Source organism: Rhinolophus hipposideros (genome assembly GCF_964194185.1).
Source record: "Rhinolophus hipposideros genome assembly, chromosome: 8".
In the NCBI taxonomy this organism is placed as follows: domain Eukaryota; kingdom Metazoa; phylum Chordata; class Mammalia; order Chiroptera; family Rhinolophidae; genus Rhinolophus; species Rhinolophus hipposideros.
In genome coordinates, this window is record NC_138054.1 from 92,167,581 (window position 1) to 92,188,270 (window position 20,690).

Here is a 20,690-nt window from a genome sequence, read left to right on the forward strand (position 1 = left end):
AGAAGCACAGGCATGGACGGCCGACGCTTCCCCCAGCGGTCTCTGTTCCTGCAGAGGACCAGATTGGGTAGCATTTAGAAAGCTCTAGTACGTGTGATGGTGGTTGGGGGCCCCACACGCTTTCCTTTTGAGAAGAGGAGCTGGTTCAGTGGCTGAAGAAAGATGCCTAGAGGTGACGTGTGTCCCTGGGTCTTGTTTTGCAGGTTGAGACTGTACCACGGCACCCCCAGGGCCCTGCTGCACCCGCTGCTCCAGGAGCCCATTGAACGTAAGGGACCGGGCCTGGCCGTCCTCGGCGCCTCTCGTGCACCTTACGACTCTCCTGAGCAGTATCCACGTTCACTTCTGTCTTGTGAACAGTACCCGTTTAGTTAATTGATTTAGGCAAACTCTATCATGGGCTTGAGTTTCTGACATCATTTAAAGAGCTGAAACACACGTGCCTGACAGGTGGCACTGCTCTGTGACAGCGGGAGAGGTATGGCCCGTGGGAGCCGCCTGCTGGGAGGGCTGTTGGCCTCCTCACCTCCAGGGTGACAGCTCTGCACCAATGAGGTGGTTGCTGTCCAGCACTGGGCACCGGCTGTCACAGAAACCCGCGGACCATGAAGTCCATGGGTCATCTCGGACTCGGCCAGGCCTCCCGGCTGTGCCTCGCTGAAGAAGGATCTCTAGGAGCACCGCCACATGGTGGAAGCTCTGGGCTCCCGTCTTGGCCGAGGGGCCTGCTTTAGAGCAGCCGGGGTGCTTGTCTGGAGGGCACCAGCTGGGAGGGCTGTGTGGCCGGCCCACTCTGGCTGTGGCTGAGGGGAAGACGGACAGGAGGGCCACCAGTGGAAGTGGGGGTGGGTGGGCCCACAGGCCATTTCGGAGGCCCAGGGCGGAGATCGGTGCTGACTGGGTGGGTGGGTGTGTGTCTGTTTGGGAGCGTGACTTTCCGTCTCTTCGAGATTGCCTGGATTCTGTGACAGGGATTTCGTATTTGCCATGTAGCCCGTGTTACAGTCAAATCAACCCCACCCCACAACTCCCCACGGAATTTTGAGAGGGGAACAGTCAGTCAGAAACTTAATTTTATTGATCAAGATTGGCTTTTAGGTCGTTTCTCAGTTGAGTTTAATCATTAATTTGCCAGCATGCTCCCCCCTGAGGTGTCCTTAGGATCGTGCACAGCATGTCTGTCATTCTTGGGCACTTTCGGAATGTCCATGGCAGGCTGTGCGTGAGCACAAGGAGGCCGAGGAGGCCCGGCCGTGGGCTGTGCTGTGAGCTCGTCTCCTCGGTTGGCACAATGGATGGGTGCTTTTTTGAATGGGCAGAGATTTACGTGGTTCAGAATTCCAAAAGTATAAAAAGGTGCAGAGTGAGGTCTCCTTTCTGAGCCCCTGCCACTCACCCCAAGTGACCTCTGATTCCTGTGGGTCCCTCCAGGGACTTTTGCCAAACACAGAAGCATTTGCACATGTCCCCAGTCTAACTTTTGCCCTTGTGACTCGTCCCAGACATTGGTTTTGTCCTGCAATGACTTGTCTTGGGGATGTTTCACATCAGTGCATAGAAGTCCCCTCATGTTTTTCACGGCTGTGTGGTATTTGGTAGAATTGCTGTGCGTGACGGATTCAGTCCGCACAGTGGACACTTGGGAGTTTCTTTCTGTGAGAATGAAGCTTGCAAGCTTGGCCTCACTGGACATCGTCGGCCTTTTGCACATGTGCGAGCGAGTCCGGGGTAAATGCCTGGAAGTGGGATTGCTGGGCCCCGGGCTCTGCAGTCAGTTCTGTGGTATTTCTCCTGTATGCCCTCCACAGAGGTGGGACAATTTGCTCTCCAGCCGGCTACGTGGGAGAGTGCCTTGCAGGACATCTTAAATTTTAAAGTAAGCAGATCCCATGCTTGGAGTGGTTAGGCATTAAAACTACAGTTTTCATTAACTTCTTTTTCTAGCGAATCAAGTGAATCGTATTTAGCTCTTTTCTTAAGAAATCGTGTAGCTGGCCTCAGGAGGTATTGAGGTCCCTGTCACTGGAGGAAATCAAGCCCAGGCGAGAACGCCCATTTGGTAGGAATGTGCAGAGGGCATGTCTCGTCACTCTCAACCCTAGGCCCTGTGATTGTGGTGTGTGCCCCTTCCTGTGCCCCAGGTCCCGTGGATGGAACCGTTCCCTCCACCTTCCCCTGGGCTCTGTGTCTGAGCTCCTCCCACTTGTCACTTCCTCCAGGACCTCGCCCTTCTTCTGCTTTTCCCAATGCGTTACCTGAACCTCTTTTGGGCTTTGGATCCCGTCCTCCCATGTGTTATGGATATCGGCGTGTTGTGTCATCGCCACTGCCCAGAACAGCCCCCAACTCGAGGCCCTGGCCCCCCAGTGCCTGGTCCTGCTGCTTTGTGGGGTTCCATGGAAGCAAGTGTTGAGGCCGAGAGAGGCAAGCTCCTGGCTAGAGCGCCTTCCATCCTGCCTCTGATCACTGGCGAGGATGCCTGGGCTTCTCCGCTCTGGGCTGCCTGAGAGATTTTGTTACGTTGTATTAAAAACAAGCATCTCTTTCCTTGCAGTTTTACCAGAGAGAATTATTAAGGATTGATTTTTTTTTTTCCACTTTTTGGCTTGAACTAACAGTAATTCCCTGTCTCCCTAGGAAAATGTTTCCTGCTTGTGGTGTTTATGTCTAAGTTTCTCAGTTTATTGGCTGCCTTGACTAAAGGTGCCTTTGGTCTCAGCTGTCACATAAGGTGTTTTCTCCCCCAGAAAACAAACACATGACCCTCATTGAGAGCTGCAGCCTGCAGTTCACCCTGAGGCCACACCCGCTTCTGGAGCCTGTCTTCCACCTCCTGCCGGAGAACCTTCTGGTGTCTGGTCTTCAGCACATACCTGGCCTCCTTCCAGCTCACGGAGAAACGGGTAAGGGCTGCTTTGTTTCTCTCTTCTTGATGAGTCCCAGGCAGTTCACGGTCAGACCTCACAGGAATTGGGCTCCAAGGGGTGAGTGCCAGTGGCTGTGGCCAGCACCTTTCAGCCAGCACCTGGCTAGGGGCGGGGGGGGGGCGGCCTGGTTGTCATCCCTCCCTGAGCTGTGCCTCCCCTCCCTCACGGTCCCCCAGTCCCTTCTGTCTTCCTGGGGAAATAAGAGAACTAGTTGCTATTTTGATGAGTGTGGCCAGGAAAACCACTGTCGCTAGGTCTTTCCCTTACTGGGCCACCACATCAGTGGTTTGAGTGTTGTTTTCAATTGTGGTAAAATAGGTGCCACGTAAAATGTACCATCTTCCCCATTTTCACGTGTGCAGTTCGGTGGCATTAAGTAGATTCACTCTGTTATGCAGCCGTCACCACCATCCGTCCTCAGGACGTTTCCATCTTCCCCGACTGAAACCCTGTCCCGTTAAACCCTGACACCCCATTTCACCACCCTCGGCCCCTGGCACCACCATCCTCTCTCTCTCTGTCGCTGAATATAACTGTTCTGGGTACTTCACAGGCGTGGAATCACAGTGCTTGTCCTCTGACTGGCGTGTTGCACAGGCGTGATGTCCTCAAGGTTCACCCCTGTGTCCCAATGTCCTTCCTTTTCAGGGCTGAGTCATGTTCCACTGTGTGGCTGGACCACACGCTGTTTATCCATCATCATCAGTGGGCACTTGGGTTTCCACCTTTTGACTGTTGTGAACGCGGGTGTGCGGTGCTGGATTACTTTTGAAAACTGAAATTCGCATGAAAGGCCGGGGCTCTATCTTGGTGTTTCAGAAGATGTTTCTCCCGTGGTGGTTGGGCAGCCCCTCACAGCTGAGATCACAGCAGGAGTCGGTCCAGGGTCCTGCTGACGGGCCTCGTGACCTGGGCCTTGTGCTCTTTCTGGGCACTTTTGGAGGCTTTTTGTCTGGCTGTCTGGAGAAATCCAGGAGAAGGGACCACACCAGCCCTCCCGTCCTGGCACTGCTGGAACCTCTTGTCTCGGGTGGAGTGACTCCCTGATTCGTTCTGGGGAGAGCAGACTCGGCATTGGGTTACGCAGTGGGGCTGCCAAGCTGTGATGGGCTGTTTGGCCCAGACCCTGAGGAAAAGGCCGTAGCCCGGCTCCAGCACGAGGTCTCAGCGTGCTGTCCCTGTGCAGGGCATAGGTGTTCTGGTCCGTGCTGGGATGCAGACGTTGTTATCTGAGCGCCTGCATTTCTGGGACCGGTCCCCAGTGGTCGGCACCATCACGAGGTCCCCAGAGAACAGACGATACATGAGAAGTGATGAACGATGAGCAGGAGGACCCCAGGTTTGGATTTGCCGTGGGTCACCGAGCTTAAACGCCCATGGAGCCCCCATCGGAAGGCTCATTACTCTCTATAATTTACCCGCGTTCTCGCGAGAGGGAAGAAGGGCTAGAGTTACAGGGAGAGAGCCTCATGGTCATGTGTTGGGATTGAGTTAAGAGGACGTGAAAACCTGGGGCTGACAGCTCGGCTGTGGCCCCCGCCCCTGGCCGGGGCCCCGTTGGTCGGGGGCACGTAAGCACCGCTGTGCTGGATGCTGATGAAGACACTCCATGCTCCCCTGCTCACGTCAGCCTCTGTCAGTCTTTCTGACCGGGGACCCTGGGTGCCGACACAGAATGTTCTTGGGGCCTGACAGTAGCCATCACTTTGTGACTTGTGTCAGCACAACTGCAGATGAAACATTGAAATTCTGAAGCTTAGCCGGGAGCTCCCGTGTCTTTACCGTAGAGCAAACTTAGATGCCGAGATGGCTTCTGTGTTTGGTTTTTAGTATCTCACGTCAGACTGGGGAGCCCAGGGGCCGTGTTACAGAGTGGAGTTTCGATGTAAAGGAGCACGATTCCAGCTCCTATCCTTAAAGGTCATGTTTTCAGGAGAGGTCTGAACCCTGCTGGCCTCTGTTTGGCCCCACTGTGCCAAACGTCACAGAGGCAGGTGGTACCTGTAAAACTGCAGAAACGGACAACAATTTATGCCATTTAAAAACTAATGAGCAGGGATTCTGGAAGCCCAGCCTGAGTGCGTTCTGGAGGGCGGGAGGGAGCCCCGCTCCCTCTTCTGGGAGACTGGACCAGCACAGCTTCTCCCCGAGTCCCCTGGTGACTATCCTGAGAAGAGAGGGAACTCGTTTTGCTCAGCCTGCGCTTCTGCACGAGATGCCACATGGAAAGTGTACCTCGCAGCCTTGCAGGCACCCAGCTGCTTTCGGGGCTGTTACCTGTGGGCTTTTGTGACTCCCTCTTTGCTGGATAGTATTTTATAACCCTGGAAGAGCCAAAGCGGAACTGGACTGACTTCCTGGCAAGTTATCTGATGAATTTGTAGAGGGTTTGCCTTTGTGGTGATGCTGTAGTAGGAGCTGGCTATTTGTTCATTTGTAAAATGCCGCAATATAGAAGGATGGAGTTGTTTTTAGTTGAAATTCTCACTGAGGTCGTGATTGCCTGTGGTTTTAGTAAATAACATAGAGAGGTCCCATGTACCCTTTGCCCAGTGTCCCCAGACTGCAGTACAAGGTCACAACCAGGACGCTGACATCCGTACAGCCCACAGACCTTCTTCTCGTCCCCTGGTTTGACTCTCACTCTTGTGTGTGAGGATTGAATTCCTAAGAGTAATTTTTCACTCGGGAATGACTAGAAATGACAGTTCTTAATTCTTGTCATTCCGGCAGCTCTTTGTCACTCCCCAGAAGGAAGCAGTCCTTTCTCCTCGAGCAGCTTTTTAGAGGGAAGCTCAGAATCATTCCAGTTTGGAAATGTTGATTCCATAGGATATTTTCCTTGCAAGTGGGAGGTCCATCCGCCTCCCTCTCACACGCCCTCTGTTCTTCACTCACTTCTGAGCCTCCTGGACAGTGAGCCCCCACACCGCCACCTGGTCATTGTCCCGTGCTGTGGCTCACGCAGCTGCTTCTTTCAAGGAGGGGTCCCGCACCCTGGCTCGGAGCACGCCTCCGCGCTGGGGCTCCTTGGCCACTCTCGGCGTCACACACCTGTGTGTCCGTCAGACCCCCATCCTTGTGCTCTGCCTGTAACCTATGTTATCGGTGAAGGGGGACCAGAAAGAGTTCTGGGCCCTGCAGGTCTTGCGGGAGAAGGCTCCAGCCGCCCAGCCTGCAGTGGAACCTCGCATGAAGTGACCGGGTGCCGTGGAAGCTGAGTCACACATGTCAGCCAGAAGCCCGTTTCCTAGAATGGAAGGCTCTGAACAGAGTCCTGAGCCGGGCGTCCTGGTGCTGCTCAGGGAGGTACAGGGGTCCAGGCCCACTTCTCACAGCACCGTCAGCTCTGGTGCAAAGTGGAGCGTCTCCCGGACACCTGAGAACGCTCCTGAACCGGGCCGACATCCACAGAAGCGTCTGCTCGGGGTGCGCTGTAGGGGTGCACTGTGAACTGGCCCAGCTCCAGGAGCGGTGGAGCCTCTGGGGAGACCTGGTGCGAGTTCCAGCTCCATATCGTGTTCGCAGGGACCCGTCACTCAGGGGCTTTGGATGGCTTTTCCTCTTGTGAGCTGAAGCTGTCCCCATTAAACACTCGCTCCTCATTTCTCCCCGACCCCCAGTCCCTGGCACCCACCCTTCTACTTTCTGTCTCTGAACTTGATGACTCTGGGGACCTCATGTAAGTGGGATTGTCCAGTATCTGTCCTTTAGTGACCGGAATGTTTCACTTCACATAACGTCTTCAAGGTTCATCTGTGTGTCAGGAGCTCCTTCCTTTCTGAGGCCGAATAATATTTCGTTGTGTAGATGGACCACCCTTTGTTATCTGTTCATGATTGATGGATACTTGGGTTGGTTCCACTTCTTGGCGATTCTGAATAGTGCTGCCTGCACCTTTGATTGGTTCTGATCCATCAGCTGGCCTGCTGTAAGCACTTTTTAAAAAATTTATGAAAAAAAAAAGAAAAAAGTTATGAAAGGAATACGTAAACTTACTTAGAAGCATCAAACCTAATGCATGTCTGTGATAGGGAAGATGCAGAAAACCATGGAGAAAGAAAGAAATAATCTGTGATTACTGCCTGCAGGTACACACGTGTACATGTAATATGTAAAAACACGTAATATGTTTTTAAATAAAATTGGTATCAAATGGACTAATACACAGTTTTAAATGCTTTTCTTCTACGGTATCATGATTCTTTTTCAATCATTAAATAATCTTTAATGATATGATTTTTGTTCTCATTTTATATGGATGAACGGCTTACTTAAATTTCCCTATTTTGGAACATTTGCTTGTTTCTGATTTTTCTCTATTATAAATAATGTTCCAATGAATGCTTTGCTTATTTTGCTGAATAGGTTCCACAGTGGAATTACTGGGGTAGAAGGTAGATATGGATATTTTTAAGGCTCTCAATACATAGGAAGGCAAAAGACAAAACTGCCTTTTAGCTGTTCTGACCTAAAACCTTCTGGCCAGGAAGTGGTGTGTTCTCCTCACAGCAGTTTCACCATCGCTGAGTCTTATGTCAATTGTGTTCTTTTTTTAACTTTGAAATTGGCTTTTCAAATCGAAGACCTTGAACCTAAATATTTAAAAAATCATAAAAACTCAAAAAGAAACAGAGGACCAGAACCAGGTTCCAGTGATGGGGACATGCGGTCCCCACAGGGCTGTGTTTTCGGGAAGCGGCTGGCTCTGCCGGCTTCCTCCTGTGCTGGCCTCTGCCCGCAGCCTGAGGAGCAGGCCTCTCCAAACAGGTGGATTCTCCCCTCGCAGTGAGAGTTTTCATGCACTTGCTCCACACTGGGCCCTGAGCTGGATGCCAGGAGCTATTGTTCCCCTCTGTCTGGGGACGCTTCTCGAGCAGGACAGGGACTTTCTCCTGGGGTGGCCACCCAGACTGTGTTTTTGCCTTAACGTGCTCATGAGGGTTCCTTCATGTTTCCAGGTGGCTGTAGGTAAATGCAATCAAATGAGAAACAGCATGATTGACTGTGTTCTTCCCAGAGAGGAAGTGATAAGGGGAGCCGAGCCGAAGGGGACGGATGTTACTCTGTATTCTGCAATCCGTGCGCCGATTGTAAAATTGGTTCCTGGAGGAAGTTTGGGGTAAATTTTGGACCTCAAATGAAACGTTGCATTTGTTGAATCAGTTCAGCGTCTGGGCTTGAAACAAGATGGGTTCTGATTTAGTGTCTGGTCTGAGTGGGGTGCCCGCGCTTTCTTCTCTGCCTGCAGGTCCCGTCACCACGGCCTGGACCTTGGGTGGTGAGAGCCATCGGACATGCCTGGTGGTTGCATTTCCATGAATAACCCACCTGAGCGCTCTGGTTGTTTCAGGTGATGCCCTTCGAAAGCCTCGACTTCAGAAGCCGGCCACGTGGTACTTGGATGATTTATTCTTCACGCTGTATCCTTCCCTGGAGAAATTTGAGGAAGAGCTTCTGGAACTCCTTATCAGCGATCGCTTCCGGGAGGTACTGTCTCCCGTCACAGAACTTAATCTGCATAGTGGCGATGCCAGCGGCAGGGCCGCGTCTCTGGTGCTGCCGAGGTGGGCGGTCCAGCCCCTGGTCCTGTCTTTTCCCTCTTTGTGGCTGAAGAGGGACACGCTAGCCTGTTATGTTAGCTTTGATGGTGACGAAGGTCGTGTGATCCTGAGACATTAATTAATATTAATTTTGATACATCTTGAAACAGTCCTCATTTAAAATGAAGTTACGTCACCAAATGAGCATAGGGAAACCCATAAAATACATTTACAAAGGACATTTTGAGGATATTCGGCTCATTCCAAGGAGATGACTAGAAGTCACAATCATGTTACCCCATGAAAGCAGTTTTCTGGGAAAGGCGCTCCCTCTGAAGCTGTCAGGTGCAGCCCCTGTGTGAACACGTTCCTTTGTTATAAACTCTTCAACTAAAGCCGGTGTGTGGAGCACTTGGTAGACGTGCCGACTCCCCTCCCACCTGGGGCCGTTGAATACGTAGCTCACTTTCCTGTACCATCTTCGTCCAGGTCCGTGCACTCCTGCCTGCCCTGCGGGGCACCCTGCCTGCTGCTCAGGCGGCGCCCTCCCTCCTCCCCAGCAGACCCTCTCTGGGCAGCAGCCGCTGAGTCTCTCCAGGGGCTTGGCCCTCACTGGGAGCCCTCCTTTCCTTACGGGTGGACGGGTTTGTTGTTGGTCCCTCTTGGTGTGTTTGCACCTGGAGGATGGACATGTGGTTTGGTTCAGCGCTGCACCTAATGTGCGTAAAACAGTGTCAACATACGTTAGGTCTTTAATATTTATTTGAGGTGAGATTGAATGAGTCAGTTATTTGGTGCCCATCGTAGGTGTCTGTACAGTTAGCAAATTGTTAATTACACACACAGACACACGAATGAGATGGATTGTTTTTTTCTTTCTACCCATTCTTGAAAATGGGTAGTTTCACATAATGTGGTCTCACATGACATAGAAACACAAAGCAGAGAAGAGGACTGAAATGGCAACATCCATTTTCTGGTGTAGTTCCTGCTGTTCCCTTGTTGCTCAGAGTGGATTGTATGCAGGTAGAGAGGCTTTAAGAGTATCATTGTTGAATTTTATACGTTCCCATAAAATGACTTTATTATGTACTTTTACTGTCTTTGTAATTTTAGTCCTATTCAACTGGCAGATACTCAGTCATCTCCACCGCTTTATTTTCATTACTCAAGGACTAATAGGCTGAATTCAGGTCCGTTCGGCTTGATTAATGGGCAATGAAGAAAACTTGAAAATTCAGGGATCATTTTGCAACGATCACATAATTTAATAAACAGGAATAGCCCGGAGGAAAGTCTTTGCTCATTTGTTAGAGTGCCTGCACAGTTTTTTGTTAAGATGAAACACTTTAATATCCTGTGATCACTTTGGGGCAGATTCCGTCTTTATTGGTTTCTGACTTACTGCCTGAATATGCCCCCTCGTCCTGCTGCCCGTTCTGCCCCAAGTGTCTGAGAGCTGCAGAGGGCAGAGGTGGTGAAGCCCGCCTGCTGTCCTCAGGTGCCTCCGTCATTGCCTCCCGCTGTGGGGAGCAGGGCTGCACCCTGAGCCCTGGGTCCTGTGGGAGGAGCCGAGGTCCCTGGCTGCTAGTTTGCTGCCTCTTGAGAACGTGCCTTGGAAGCCTAGGGCAGGCGTGTGGTGACCAGGCCTCTGCGGGGGTGCACTGGGTGACGGCTCTGAGAAGACCGTGCTGTGTGAGCAAACCCCAGACTCCCCAAGACATGCCCTAAGGCTGCTTGACTTGCCTGGCCTTAGCTGGGACTCATTCTCACTAAGCACCATGGGATCCGGAAGGGTCTGAAACTGCTGTTACAGTCTCCCCTCCGCTGGGAACTTAGCCGGCGAGCTCCCTTCCCCTCTGCCCAGGACCCGGTTCTGTCTGATGTGTGCTTTCTCTAGGCGGGCAGCCCGCTGGACGCTGGTGCCCTGGAGGTCCTGGAGCGGCGCCTGCACGTGGGCGTGCACAACGGTCTGGGCTTCGTGCAGAGACCACAGGTTGTGGTGCTGGTACCTGAGATGGAGGTGGCCTTGACGCGCTCCGCCAGTTTCAGCAGGAAAGTTGTCTCCTCTTCGAAGGCCAGGTATTCTCCCCAGGGTCCCGAGTACTGGCCCCCATAGAGTCAGGAGGTGTGAGTGGGCACGTCACCGGGGACCCAAGCGACACGAGGTCTTTCTTGCCCGTGAGCTGTGCACTCCCCCATCTGGGCGGGGCTCTTCCCTGGCTCCCTTGTCTCCTCTGGCTGCGGTGCCGCTGTTAGGAGTACACCCCAGTGTTGTGAGGTTGGAAAAATCCTGTTTCTGTGCTGTGACCATTTTGGGGTTAACATTAACTCCAGCCACAGCTGCTTAGGGTCTGTGGGCACCCTGGCATGCCTTCTTCCAGATGAGCCCTGTGCTCTGTTTGTCATACAATGGAGAACCATCGGGCACTAGGTCCTGCTGCTCTGCTCATCCCTATGCCTCCCAGGCATCCCTATGCCTACCAGAGACATCTCCTCAGGGCGCCACAGGGACAGCTGGGCAGAGGCTGGCCCTGGAGGTGGGGCCTTTCTGGAGACCTAGGTGGACATTCCATCCTGCTGACTGACACAAGCCCTAGCAATTGGGGAAAAGTATTGATTGTGGCACCTGAAAAGGCTCTGGTTTGGGGAATTACCTTGGGGCCCAAGCGCAGACGAGCTCAGTGGTGTTGCCCAAGAAGGGGGACTTGCTGCATAGCCATGCCCAGTGCCTGCCGTGCCGGTGGTAGAGGTGGGCATGGGCAGTGTGAGCCACTGCCTGACGGGCCCCCGCTTTGTGTCCTTGACCCAGCTCCGGAAGCCAGGCTCTCGTTTTGCGAAGCCGCCTCCGACTCCCCGAGATGGTCCGTCACCCTGTGTTCGCCATCGTCTTCCAGCTGGAGTACGTGTTTAACAGCCCTTCCGGAGTGGATGGCAGCGTAAGTGCCACCGTGTCGGTTCAGGTCCCACTTGGTGGGGGGCTCACCAACTAATAGTTGCCATTAACGTTTTCCCATTAAATGCAGCGTAATTATATTAGCGAGATGAATAACAAGTGTGGAATATGATTCTAGAAAACACTTCTTCCTAGTGACAGTGTTTGTTATAATCATTTCCCGTCTTCCGGGTAAGAGTACATCCTGCTGGCTGAGGGTCATAAGGATTTCAGTAGGCACGCATCGTGATAGCATCCAACTGATAATTATTTTGAAAAACGAGGCCACTTTAATGCATTTTTCATCTGATATTAAGCATCGTAGGTCTTGACTCCATCTGCACAAGTGATGAATGCTTTCTTACAGTGAGCCTGCTAGGTGGCTGTAGCATACGTAAGAGTGAGAATTCATAGGATTCAGTTGGAAGAAATATAATGCATGGACATCATTGATGTAGATTCTTTGGAAAACCCCAGTCATGCTGTTCTTAAGATTTATTTTTCTGTTTGGAAGAGGAGACATCAACAAGTCAATTATAAATTGGAAAATGGTCCATAAGACACCTTCCGTGGTGGTCAGTCTGCCAGTGTTGATGTGTGGCCGAGGGAAGAGCAGAAGGGCTGAGAGTGGTGTCGGGGGGAGCCTGGGAAGGGCAACGGGGTGTTGGGCGCAGAGGCCACTGAATTTTCCCATCTACTCCGGGAGCAGCGAGCGGAGTTCTCCGCCGTCCACACCGCAGGTCGGTGTGACTGAGTCCTAGTAGGTGAACACTAGGTGGCCAGGCAGGTTTTCTGATTATGGCGGAACCCACAGCCACCGTCATTCTGATGTCACTTTGGTTTTCCTTTATTACCAGAAATGTCATCTGAAACGTCACTGTGCATGAATGCACCTGGCTGTGTGGGGCAGGCACTCTGGGCCAGGTGTGGCCCATCACCAGGGCTGTGGGGTGTCTGGAGCTGCGCGCTGAGCCCGGGGGAAGAGGTGTGGGCTCAGGTCCCGCACCCTGGCTGTCTTCTGGGGGTTGTGGGGCTTCGGAGGGCCTGGCACCTCGGCGGGAGCCCCACACAGCCCTCCGTTCCTCACGTACATTTAGCTAATGTCCCCTCCACACCTTAATTATAATTTGCGATGATAAAGCCCGCATGCTGAAACTGATATGTCTTGGGTGACACTTTATCATTTTTTTTAATAATTCTTCATTGAAATGCTTCACCAGTGGCGGTTGGTTTCTGCGTGCTTCACGGAGCTTTTGGAATGTGGCTGTGTAATAATAGCTCATCCTCTTTGATGTGGAGGTTTATCTTAACACAGAACACTGGGTTCCATCTTACTGTCTTCGAGCATACTTTCCTCAGTGTAATCTGGAAAGGACATGTTCCAGTGTGAAATGATTTTCCACCCAGATTCCTTGCCGGGTGGAACAAGGAAAGGGGTCAGGCACCAGCGGGTGACACCTGATCGAACATCCCCATTACCAGCAAGTTGAGATGTTGGCAGAGAAAACAGCAATGCCAGGGGTGGTGTGGGCTCTCGTCGCCCCCCCTCCCCCCAACTCTCAGGGGCCTCCTGCAAGGTCAGGGAGGGGCAGCTCACACTCAGCATGCTTGTGGAACATCTCTAACTGCATCCGAACTGCAAATTTCTTTCTCCCTTTTCTGTCCTTTAAAAAAAACTTTATATGATAGAAATTTCAATATAAACAAAAGCAGACTGGAGATAGTAAAATGCACGTTCCCTCCCCCCCCCCCCCCCCCCGCCCATGGAGCTTCAGTGCTTTTCAACTTCGTGTACAGTCCTGTTGTTGAAACCCTCCCCCACAACCCATTTTGCTTATTTTGAAGCAAATTCTTACCACAATTGCATGATTACTGTAAACATTTTGGCATGTACATTCCGTTTTAAAAACTTGTTTTACTATGGAACATTTCCAGTGTGATGCTAGGGAGAAACATCTGAGGAACCCAGTGTACCCATCGCCAACCTCAGAAGTTCCCAGCTCATGGTGGGTTTCGTCTCAGTTCTTTCTCTCCATCCTCCTTCCTCCCAGAATAGTTTAGAGCTTATCCTGGACATCGCATCATTTCACCTGTGGGTAGGTCAGTATGTTATCTCCAAAACGTAGGGGCTTAAAAAGAAAAACATCACTGTCATACCATCCTCACACCTAAAAAATGAAAATGAATTTCTCAATATCATCCACTATCCAGTCAACCTGGGTGTACATTGCTTTAAGTGTTTGTCAAAAATAGAGAAGTCAGAAAATATACATTTCTGTGGACCATGATTCCTAAACAAAGTCTTCGTCCATGAGCTGGGCAGCTGGCCTGTTCTGCAGCTGGCCTGACCTGGCCCCTTACGTCTCTGCTTCTTCATGGCTTAAGCTTGAGGGACCAAAATGGGCCAGGCTTCCGGCCATTGCGTAACTTTGTTCAGCCTTGTGACCAGGAGCTAAAGCCTTGGCCTCCTCGGTTGCTTTGTGAAACTGTTCATCTTTAAGTGGTTTGTTTAGATCGTGAGCGGCCATCTGCGCTCATAGTGTATACAGTTTGTACCCTGGTACGTGAGTCTGAGGGGATTTTCTTGGTCCTGAGTATTTTGGAACAATCCTAATTAGGAGTATTAGGAACAATATTAGGAATTAGGAGTATTAGGAACAACCTAGAAAAAAGTTTTGAGGAGGCAAGCACACTCCTTGTTTTTAATCTGTTGTGCAATGTTTGCGTCTTTTTAGTTAGGCAGAACGACCAAAGCCTTTGTAATTTGTCTTTGGGTTGTCCTTGGAGAGCCAAAGGAAGTAGTTCTTTCCATCCAGAGAACTTCCTTTCCAGAAATTTGACGATGTGGGGACAGTGCAGCCCATTTGGAAATGCTGTGAGCTGTGCAAGCGTGGGCTCTGCAAACGCTTTTCTGATTGAATCAAGTCTATAAAGCAGAACCTCCCTAGAACCTAAGAGAGCAACTTGCAGTGAAGGCAGCTGTAAAAATAGCCAGACCCAGTGTCCTTTGCTGCATTTGAAAGTCAAAATAAGTGCAGACCCTCCCCCACCTCCCGCAACCCAGACCGCCAGCAGTCAAAACAGTCTTTTTGTGGGACTCACGCAGCAAAATAACCCTCTCCCAAATCGCTAGGGGGAAAGATTGATTATTTATGTACTTGCCATTATTCTTTGAACAAAACAGGGTCACACAACAGATTTGAGTGCTTACCATGTGCGAAGAGCTGGTCTGGGTGCCCAGGACACATCAGAGCTCCATGTTTTGAATCTCTGTACTTGGAACAAAAGTACCATGCCTTGAATTATTCTGAAAATTATATAAACCTAAACTTCGTAGAACTTGGAAATTAAGACGTCTTGAGGATGTTCTGGTGATCTTTCGAAATAACCGTGACTCGTCCCCGGGAACGCAGAGCGTGTCCCAGCGCGTCACCGTGCAGCCCCATGCACGGATCAGCCACAGCTGTGTCTGCTGCAGCCTGGGGTTTGCCCACCCCCGTCCCCAAGCAGGCAGGGCCCGTGGAGGGGTGGACTGTCACACGTGGATGCGAACACTTCACACTGGGGGCTGGAAAGAAGGGAGAACCTGGGGCTGAATCTTTTACTGTGTTCCAACGTTGGGTTTCCTTTGTGGTTTTAGGAAAGATATTGACTCACTCCATTTTAAAAAATGGTTGTTTTGATTCTTCTTTTAAAAAATGTTGTATTTATTGAGGAGCAATTCATATAACCTAAACCGATTTTCAAGTGTATAGCTCAGTGGCATTCTGACTTACTTGTTTTTGATGTCTTTTTTCTTGAGGTAAAATACACATAACATAAAACTTAACATCTTAACCCGTTTTAACTGTCCAGTTCAGTGTATTAAATACATTCACATTGTTGTGCAGCCGTGACCACTAATCCATCCCCAGAGCTCTTTTCCTCTCGTACAACTGAAAGTCTGTGCCTGTTAAACACTCACTCCCCGTGTACCTGCCCGTAGCCCCTGGCAACCTCCACACACTTTCTGTCTTACTCTCAGTGACCCATGTATGTGGAATCGCACAGTATTTGTCCTTTGGTGACTGGCTTATTTCACTGAGCATAACGTCCTCGAGGTTTTTCCATGTTGTAGCATATTGGAGCATTCCCTTCCTTCTTAAGGCTGAATAATGTTCCATTGTAGGAGTGCACCGCATTTTGTTTATCCATTCATCCATTGATGACTTGTGTTGCTTCCGTGTTTTAGCCATTGTGAATAATGGTGATACGAACGTGGGTATACAACTATCTGTTTAAGACCGTGCTTTCAGTTTTTTGGTGACACCCAGAAGTGGAATTACTGAATCATACGATAATTCTATTTTTAACTTTTTTAAGGAAACACCATACCATTTTGCACAGCAGCTGCACTATTTTACATTCCCACCAACAGTGCACAGAGTTCTAATTTCTCCACATACTTGTCAACACTCACTGTTTGTTTGTTTTGCTTGTTTGTTTTTAATAGTATTTTTGATTAGCTATCCTGATGGGGTATCTCATTGTAGTTTTGATAATTATGATTAGTGATGTTGAGCATCTTTTCATGTGCTTATTGGCCATTCCGCTATCTTCTTTGGAGAAATGTCTATTTAAGTTCTTTTTTTTTTTTAAGTCAGGTTGCTTTGTTTCTTTGTCATCGAGTTTTAGGCGTTCTCTATACATTCTGGATATTAGTCTCTTATTAGGTCTAGATATATGGTTTGCAAATATTTTCTTCCATTCTGTGAGTTGCCTTTTTACTCTGTTGATAGTATCTTTTGAATATTTTAAAATTTTCATGAAATCCAATTTTTTCTTTTGTTACATGTGCCTTTTGGCATCATATCCTAGAACGTATTGCCAAATCCAATGTCATGAAGCTTGGTCCTATATTTTCTTCTAAGAGTTTTATTGTTTTAGGCCTTATATTTAGGTACTTGATCCATTTTGAGTTAATTTTTGTATATAGTGATAGGTAAGGGCCCAACTTCATTCTTTGTTTGTGGAGATCCAGTTATCCCAGCATCATTTGTTGAGAAGACTCTCCTTTGCTCATTGAATTGTGTAGATACCCTTGTTGAAAATCATTTGATTGTTTATTTCTGGGGTCTCTATTCTATTCCATGGGTCTATATGTCTGTCTTTATGCAAAAACCACACTGTTTTGATTATTGTAGCTTTGTAGTAAGTTTTGAAATCAGGAAGCATGAATCTTCCAGTTTTGTTCTTCTTTTCCAAGAGTGTTTGGTTATTCGTGGCCCTTCAGATTCCATATGAATTTTAGGATGGGTTTTCCTATTTCTGCAGTATACATCATTGGGATTTTGATAGGCATTGCACTGAATCTGTAGATTGCTTTGGGTAGTATTGACATCATTTTAATAGTATGAGGCCTTCCAATCCATGAACATGGGATGTGTTTCCATTTATTTGTGTTTTATTTAATTTCTTTCAGCAATATCTGTAGTTTCCATTGTATAAGTTAAGTCTTTCACCTCTTTGGTTGAGTTAATTCTTCCAGTACCATGACGAATAGAAGTGGTGAAAGTGGCATGCTTACTTTCTTCCTTACCTGAGAGGAAGAGCTTTTAGTCTTTCACTGAGTATGATATTTGCATGTGGGTTTTTCATATATTGCTTTTATTATGTTGAGGTAGTTTCCTTTTAGTCCTAATTTGTTGATTGTTTTTATCACAAAAGGGTGTTGAATTTTGTCAAATTCTTTTTCTGCACCACTTGAGAAGATCATGTGTTTTTTCCCTTTATTCTGTTGATGTGGCATATTACACTGATCAAGTTTCATATGTTGAACCATCCTTGCATCCAGGAATAAACTCCTTTTGGTCGTGGTATATAATCATTTTAATATCGTGTTTCCCCGAAAATAAGACCAGGTCTTATATTAAATTTTCCTCCAAAAGACACATTAGGGCTTATGTTCAGGGGATGCCCTCCTGAAAAATCATGCTAGGGCTTATTTTCCAGTTAGGTCTTATTTTCAATGAAACACGGTATGCTGCTGAATTCTTTTTGTTAGTATTTTGTTGAGTATTTTTGCATTTATATTCATAGAGGATATTGGTCTGTAGTTTCTTTGTGGTGTCTTTGTCTGGCTTTGGTATCAGAGTTATGCTGACCCCATAGAATGAGTTAGGAAGTGTTCCTTCCTCTTTGTTTTTATGGAAAAGTTTGAGAAGGATGGGTCTTAGTTCTTTTTTAAAAGTTTGGCAGACTTCACCAGTGAAACTATCAGGTCTAGGGCATTTCTTTGTTGGGAGATTTTTGATTACTGATTGAGTGTGCTGACCAGTTATGTGTCGGATCAGATTTCCTATTTTTTTGTGATTTAGTCTTGGTAGGTTTTGTGTTTCTAGGAATTTGTCCATTTCATCTAGGTATCCATACATTAGTTGGTGTACTAATTAATTGTACTAATTAGTTGGTGTCATATTACTCTCTTATCATACTTATTTTATTTCTGTAGAATCAGTAGTAATGTTTTCACTTTCATTTCTGATTTTAGTAATTTGAGTCTTCTCACTTTTTTTCCTTAGTCCAATTTTGTTGATGTTTTTGAAGAACCAACTTTTGGTGTTACTGAAGTTCTTTGTTGTTTTCTCTTCTCTATTTCATTTATCTCTGCTCTAATCTTTATTATTTGCTAGCTTTAAGTTTAGTTAGTTCTTTTTCTGGTTCCTTAAGTTGTTTCATTAGGTTGTTGATTTGAGATCTTTCTTGTTTTTTAATGTAAGCTTTTATAGCTATAAATTTCCCCCTTAGCACCACTTTTGCTGTGTCCTGTAAGTTTTGGTATGTTGTGTTTTTGTTTTCATCTATTTCTAAGTATTTTCTGATTTTCTTTGTAATTTCTTCTTTGATACACTGGCTGTTTAAAATTGTGTTGTTTAATTTCCACAGTTTGATGTATTTTCCAGTTTGCCTTTGTTACTGATTTCTAACTTCATCCTGGTCAGAGAAGATACTTCGTGTAATATCCGTCTTTTAAAATCTATTTATGATTAATTTTGTTGCCTAATACGTGGTCTATCCTAGAAAATGTCCCATGTGCACTTGAGAATAATGTGTCCCTTGCGGTTTGGTGGAGTGTTCTGTGTATGTCTGTTATATCAACTAGTTGGTTTATTGTGTAGTTTAAGTTCTCTATTTCCTTACTTATCTTCTGTCTGGTTGTTTTGTCCATCATTGTGAGTGGGGTTTGAACTCTCCAACCATTGTAGGACTGTATATTTCTCCCTTCAATTCTGTCAGTTTTTGCTTCATATATTTTGATGGTCTCTTTAGGTATGTAAATGTTTATAGTTATCTATATATATAACTATATATATATAACTACATGTAGTTATATATAGTATCTTCTTGCTGTATTGAGCCTTTTATTGATACATAATGTTCTTCTTTGTTTTAACCTTTTCTGACTTAAAGTCTATTTTGTCTGATATTAATGTAGCCACTGCTGCTCTCTTTTGGTTACTATTTGCATGGATTTTTTCCCCCCATCCATTCATTTTCACCTTGTTTGTGTCTTTGGATCTCAAATAGAGTCTCTTATAGGCAGCATGTAGTTGGATCACATATTTTATCCATTCTGCCAATCTCCGTCTTTTGATTAGACAGCTTAACCCATTTGCATTTAAAGTAGTTACTGTTGAGGAGGGACTTACTTCTGTCATTGTGGTGTTTTCTGTATGCCTTGCAGATTTTTTGTCCTTCGTTTTTTGTACTACTGTCTTTTGTGTGTAGTTGATTTTTTTGTATCAAATGTTTAAATTCCTTTCTCATTTCCTTTTGTGTATATTTTATGGCCAATTGTGCATGCACATCCTAAAGTTATAACACTAATTTGAATTTATACTGGCTTAATGTCAATAACATACAAAAACTTTGTTCCTTTCTAGCTCTGTCCCCACTCCTTTTGGTTATTGATGTCATAAAATTACATCTTCATACAGTGTGTGTGCTAAAACATAAACTAATAATTGTTTAAAATGTATTACTCTCTTAAATTATTGTAGGAAACAAGATTTGGACTTACAAACCAAAGTTACGATAATACTAGTTTTGCACCAAAATTTTTTTCTTTAAATATATTAATTTTTAAAAACCATGTAGAAAACAAAACGTGTTTTGTGTAGTCACAAACTACAAAAATATTGTTACAATATTAGCTTTTATAATTGCCCCTTTGTTTACCTTCATTGAGATCTTTATTTATTGACATGATTTTGAGTTACTCTCCAGTGTCCTTTTGTTTCACCTTGCAGGACTCCCTTAAGCATTTCTTGTGGGGCAGGGCTGGTGCTGGGCTATGAGTTCCCTCAGCTTTTGCTTATCTAGGAATGTCTTGATTTCTCCCTCACTCTTGAAGGACAGTTTTGCCTGATACAGGATTCTTGGCTGACAGTTTTTTCCTTTTGGTACTGTGAGTATATCGGTCTGTTGCCTCTGGCTTCCAAAGTTCTGATGAATCTGCTCATGATGTGAGTGAGGACCCCTCACTTGTGACTATTTACTTCCGTCTTGTTGCTTTCAAGGGTCTCTCTTTGTCTTTTGGAAGTTTGATTATAATATAGGGTCTCTTTGGGTTCATCTTACTCGGAATTCATTGGGCTTCTTTGATGTTTATATTCATTGTCTTTCAGTCACATGAGTTTCTTCATTTTCCTGTTGGTGGACTTTTCCAGTTAAAGAGTAAAGCTGCTCTAAACGTTCTTGGGCAAATCTTTTTGTGCACATATATTTTCATTTCTGTTTGGTAAATACCAGGAGCAGGTTGTTGGGTCATAGGTAGATGTAGGCTGTCTTTCTGAAAAGTGCCAGCTTCCGAAGGAGTGAAACCAGCGCTGTTTGAGAGTCACGGCCGCTCCCCATCCTGCCCAGCTTTTGGTGTTGTCCGTCTTTTCAATGTTAGCCATTCTGGTGGGTGTGAATGTGTGTTCATATGCATTCCTTGATGTTCCAGACTCACGCATGGTCCACATTTGCCCCATTTTTTAAAATGTGCACTCCTTGTTCATGTTTTCTCCCTCCCCCCTTTCCTGTGTTGTGTGTAGATTCACACACATTCTTTCTGAACAAGTTGAGAATAAGTTGCAGACATCATGGCCCTTGACCCCTCAATGCTCAGTGTGTATTTCTTGAGAAAAAGGATGTTCCCTCATGTGACCACAGCACAGTGATCAACCTCAGTTCATTCAGTGTTGAATGTACCTCAGTCTCCCATCCGTACTCCAGTTCTGCCCATCGATCCAGCCTGTCCTT

The 20,690-nt window shown here is 47.1% G+C and overlaps 1 protein-coding gene across 4 annotated transcripts in view; it reads left to right on the top strand.

Moving 5' to 3' along the window:
* Positions 1 to 20,690, top strand: part of NPHP4 (nephrocystin 4) — a 107,004-nt gene that overhangs the window by 17,251 nt on the left and 69,063 nt on the right. For all 4 annotated transcript variants that reach the window (XM_081057247.1, XM_081057248.1, XM_081057250.1 and 1 more), the window contains 5 exons: positions 204 to 268; positions 2,748 to 2,903; positions 8,281 to 8,417; positions 10,371 to 10,552; positions 11,283 to 11,409. In XM_081057247.1, the coding sequence (XP_080913373.1) occupies positions 204 to 268; positions 2,748 to 2,903; positions 8,281 to 8,417; positions 10,371 to 10,552; positions 11,283 to 11,409 (667 nt within the window). The remainder of the gene's footprint in view (positions 1 to 203; positions 269 to 2,747; positions 2,904 to 8,280; positions 8,418 to 10,370; positions 10,553 to 11,282; positions 11,410 to 20,690) is intronic.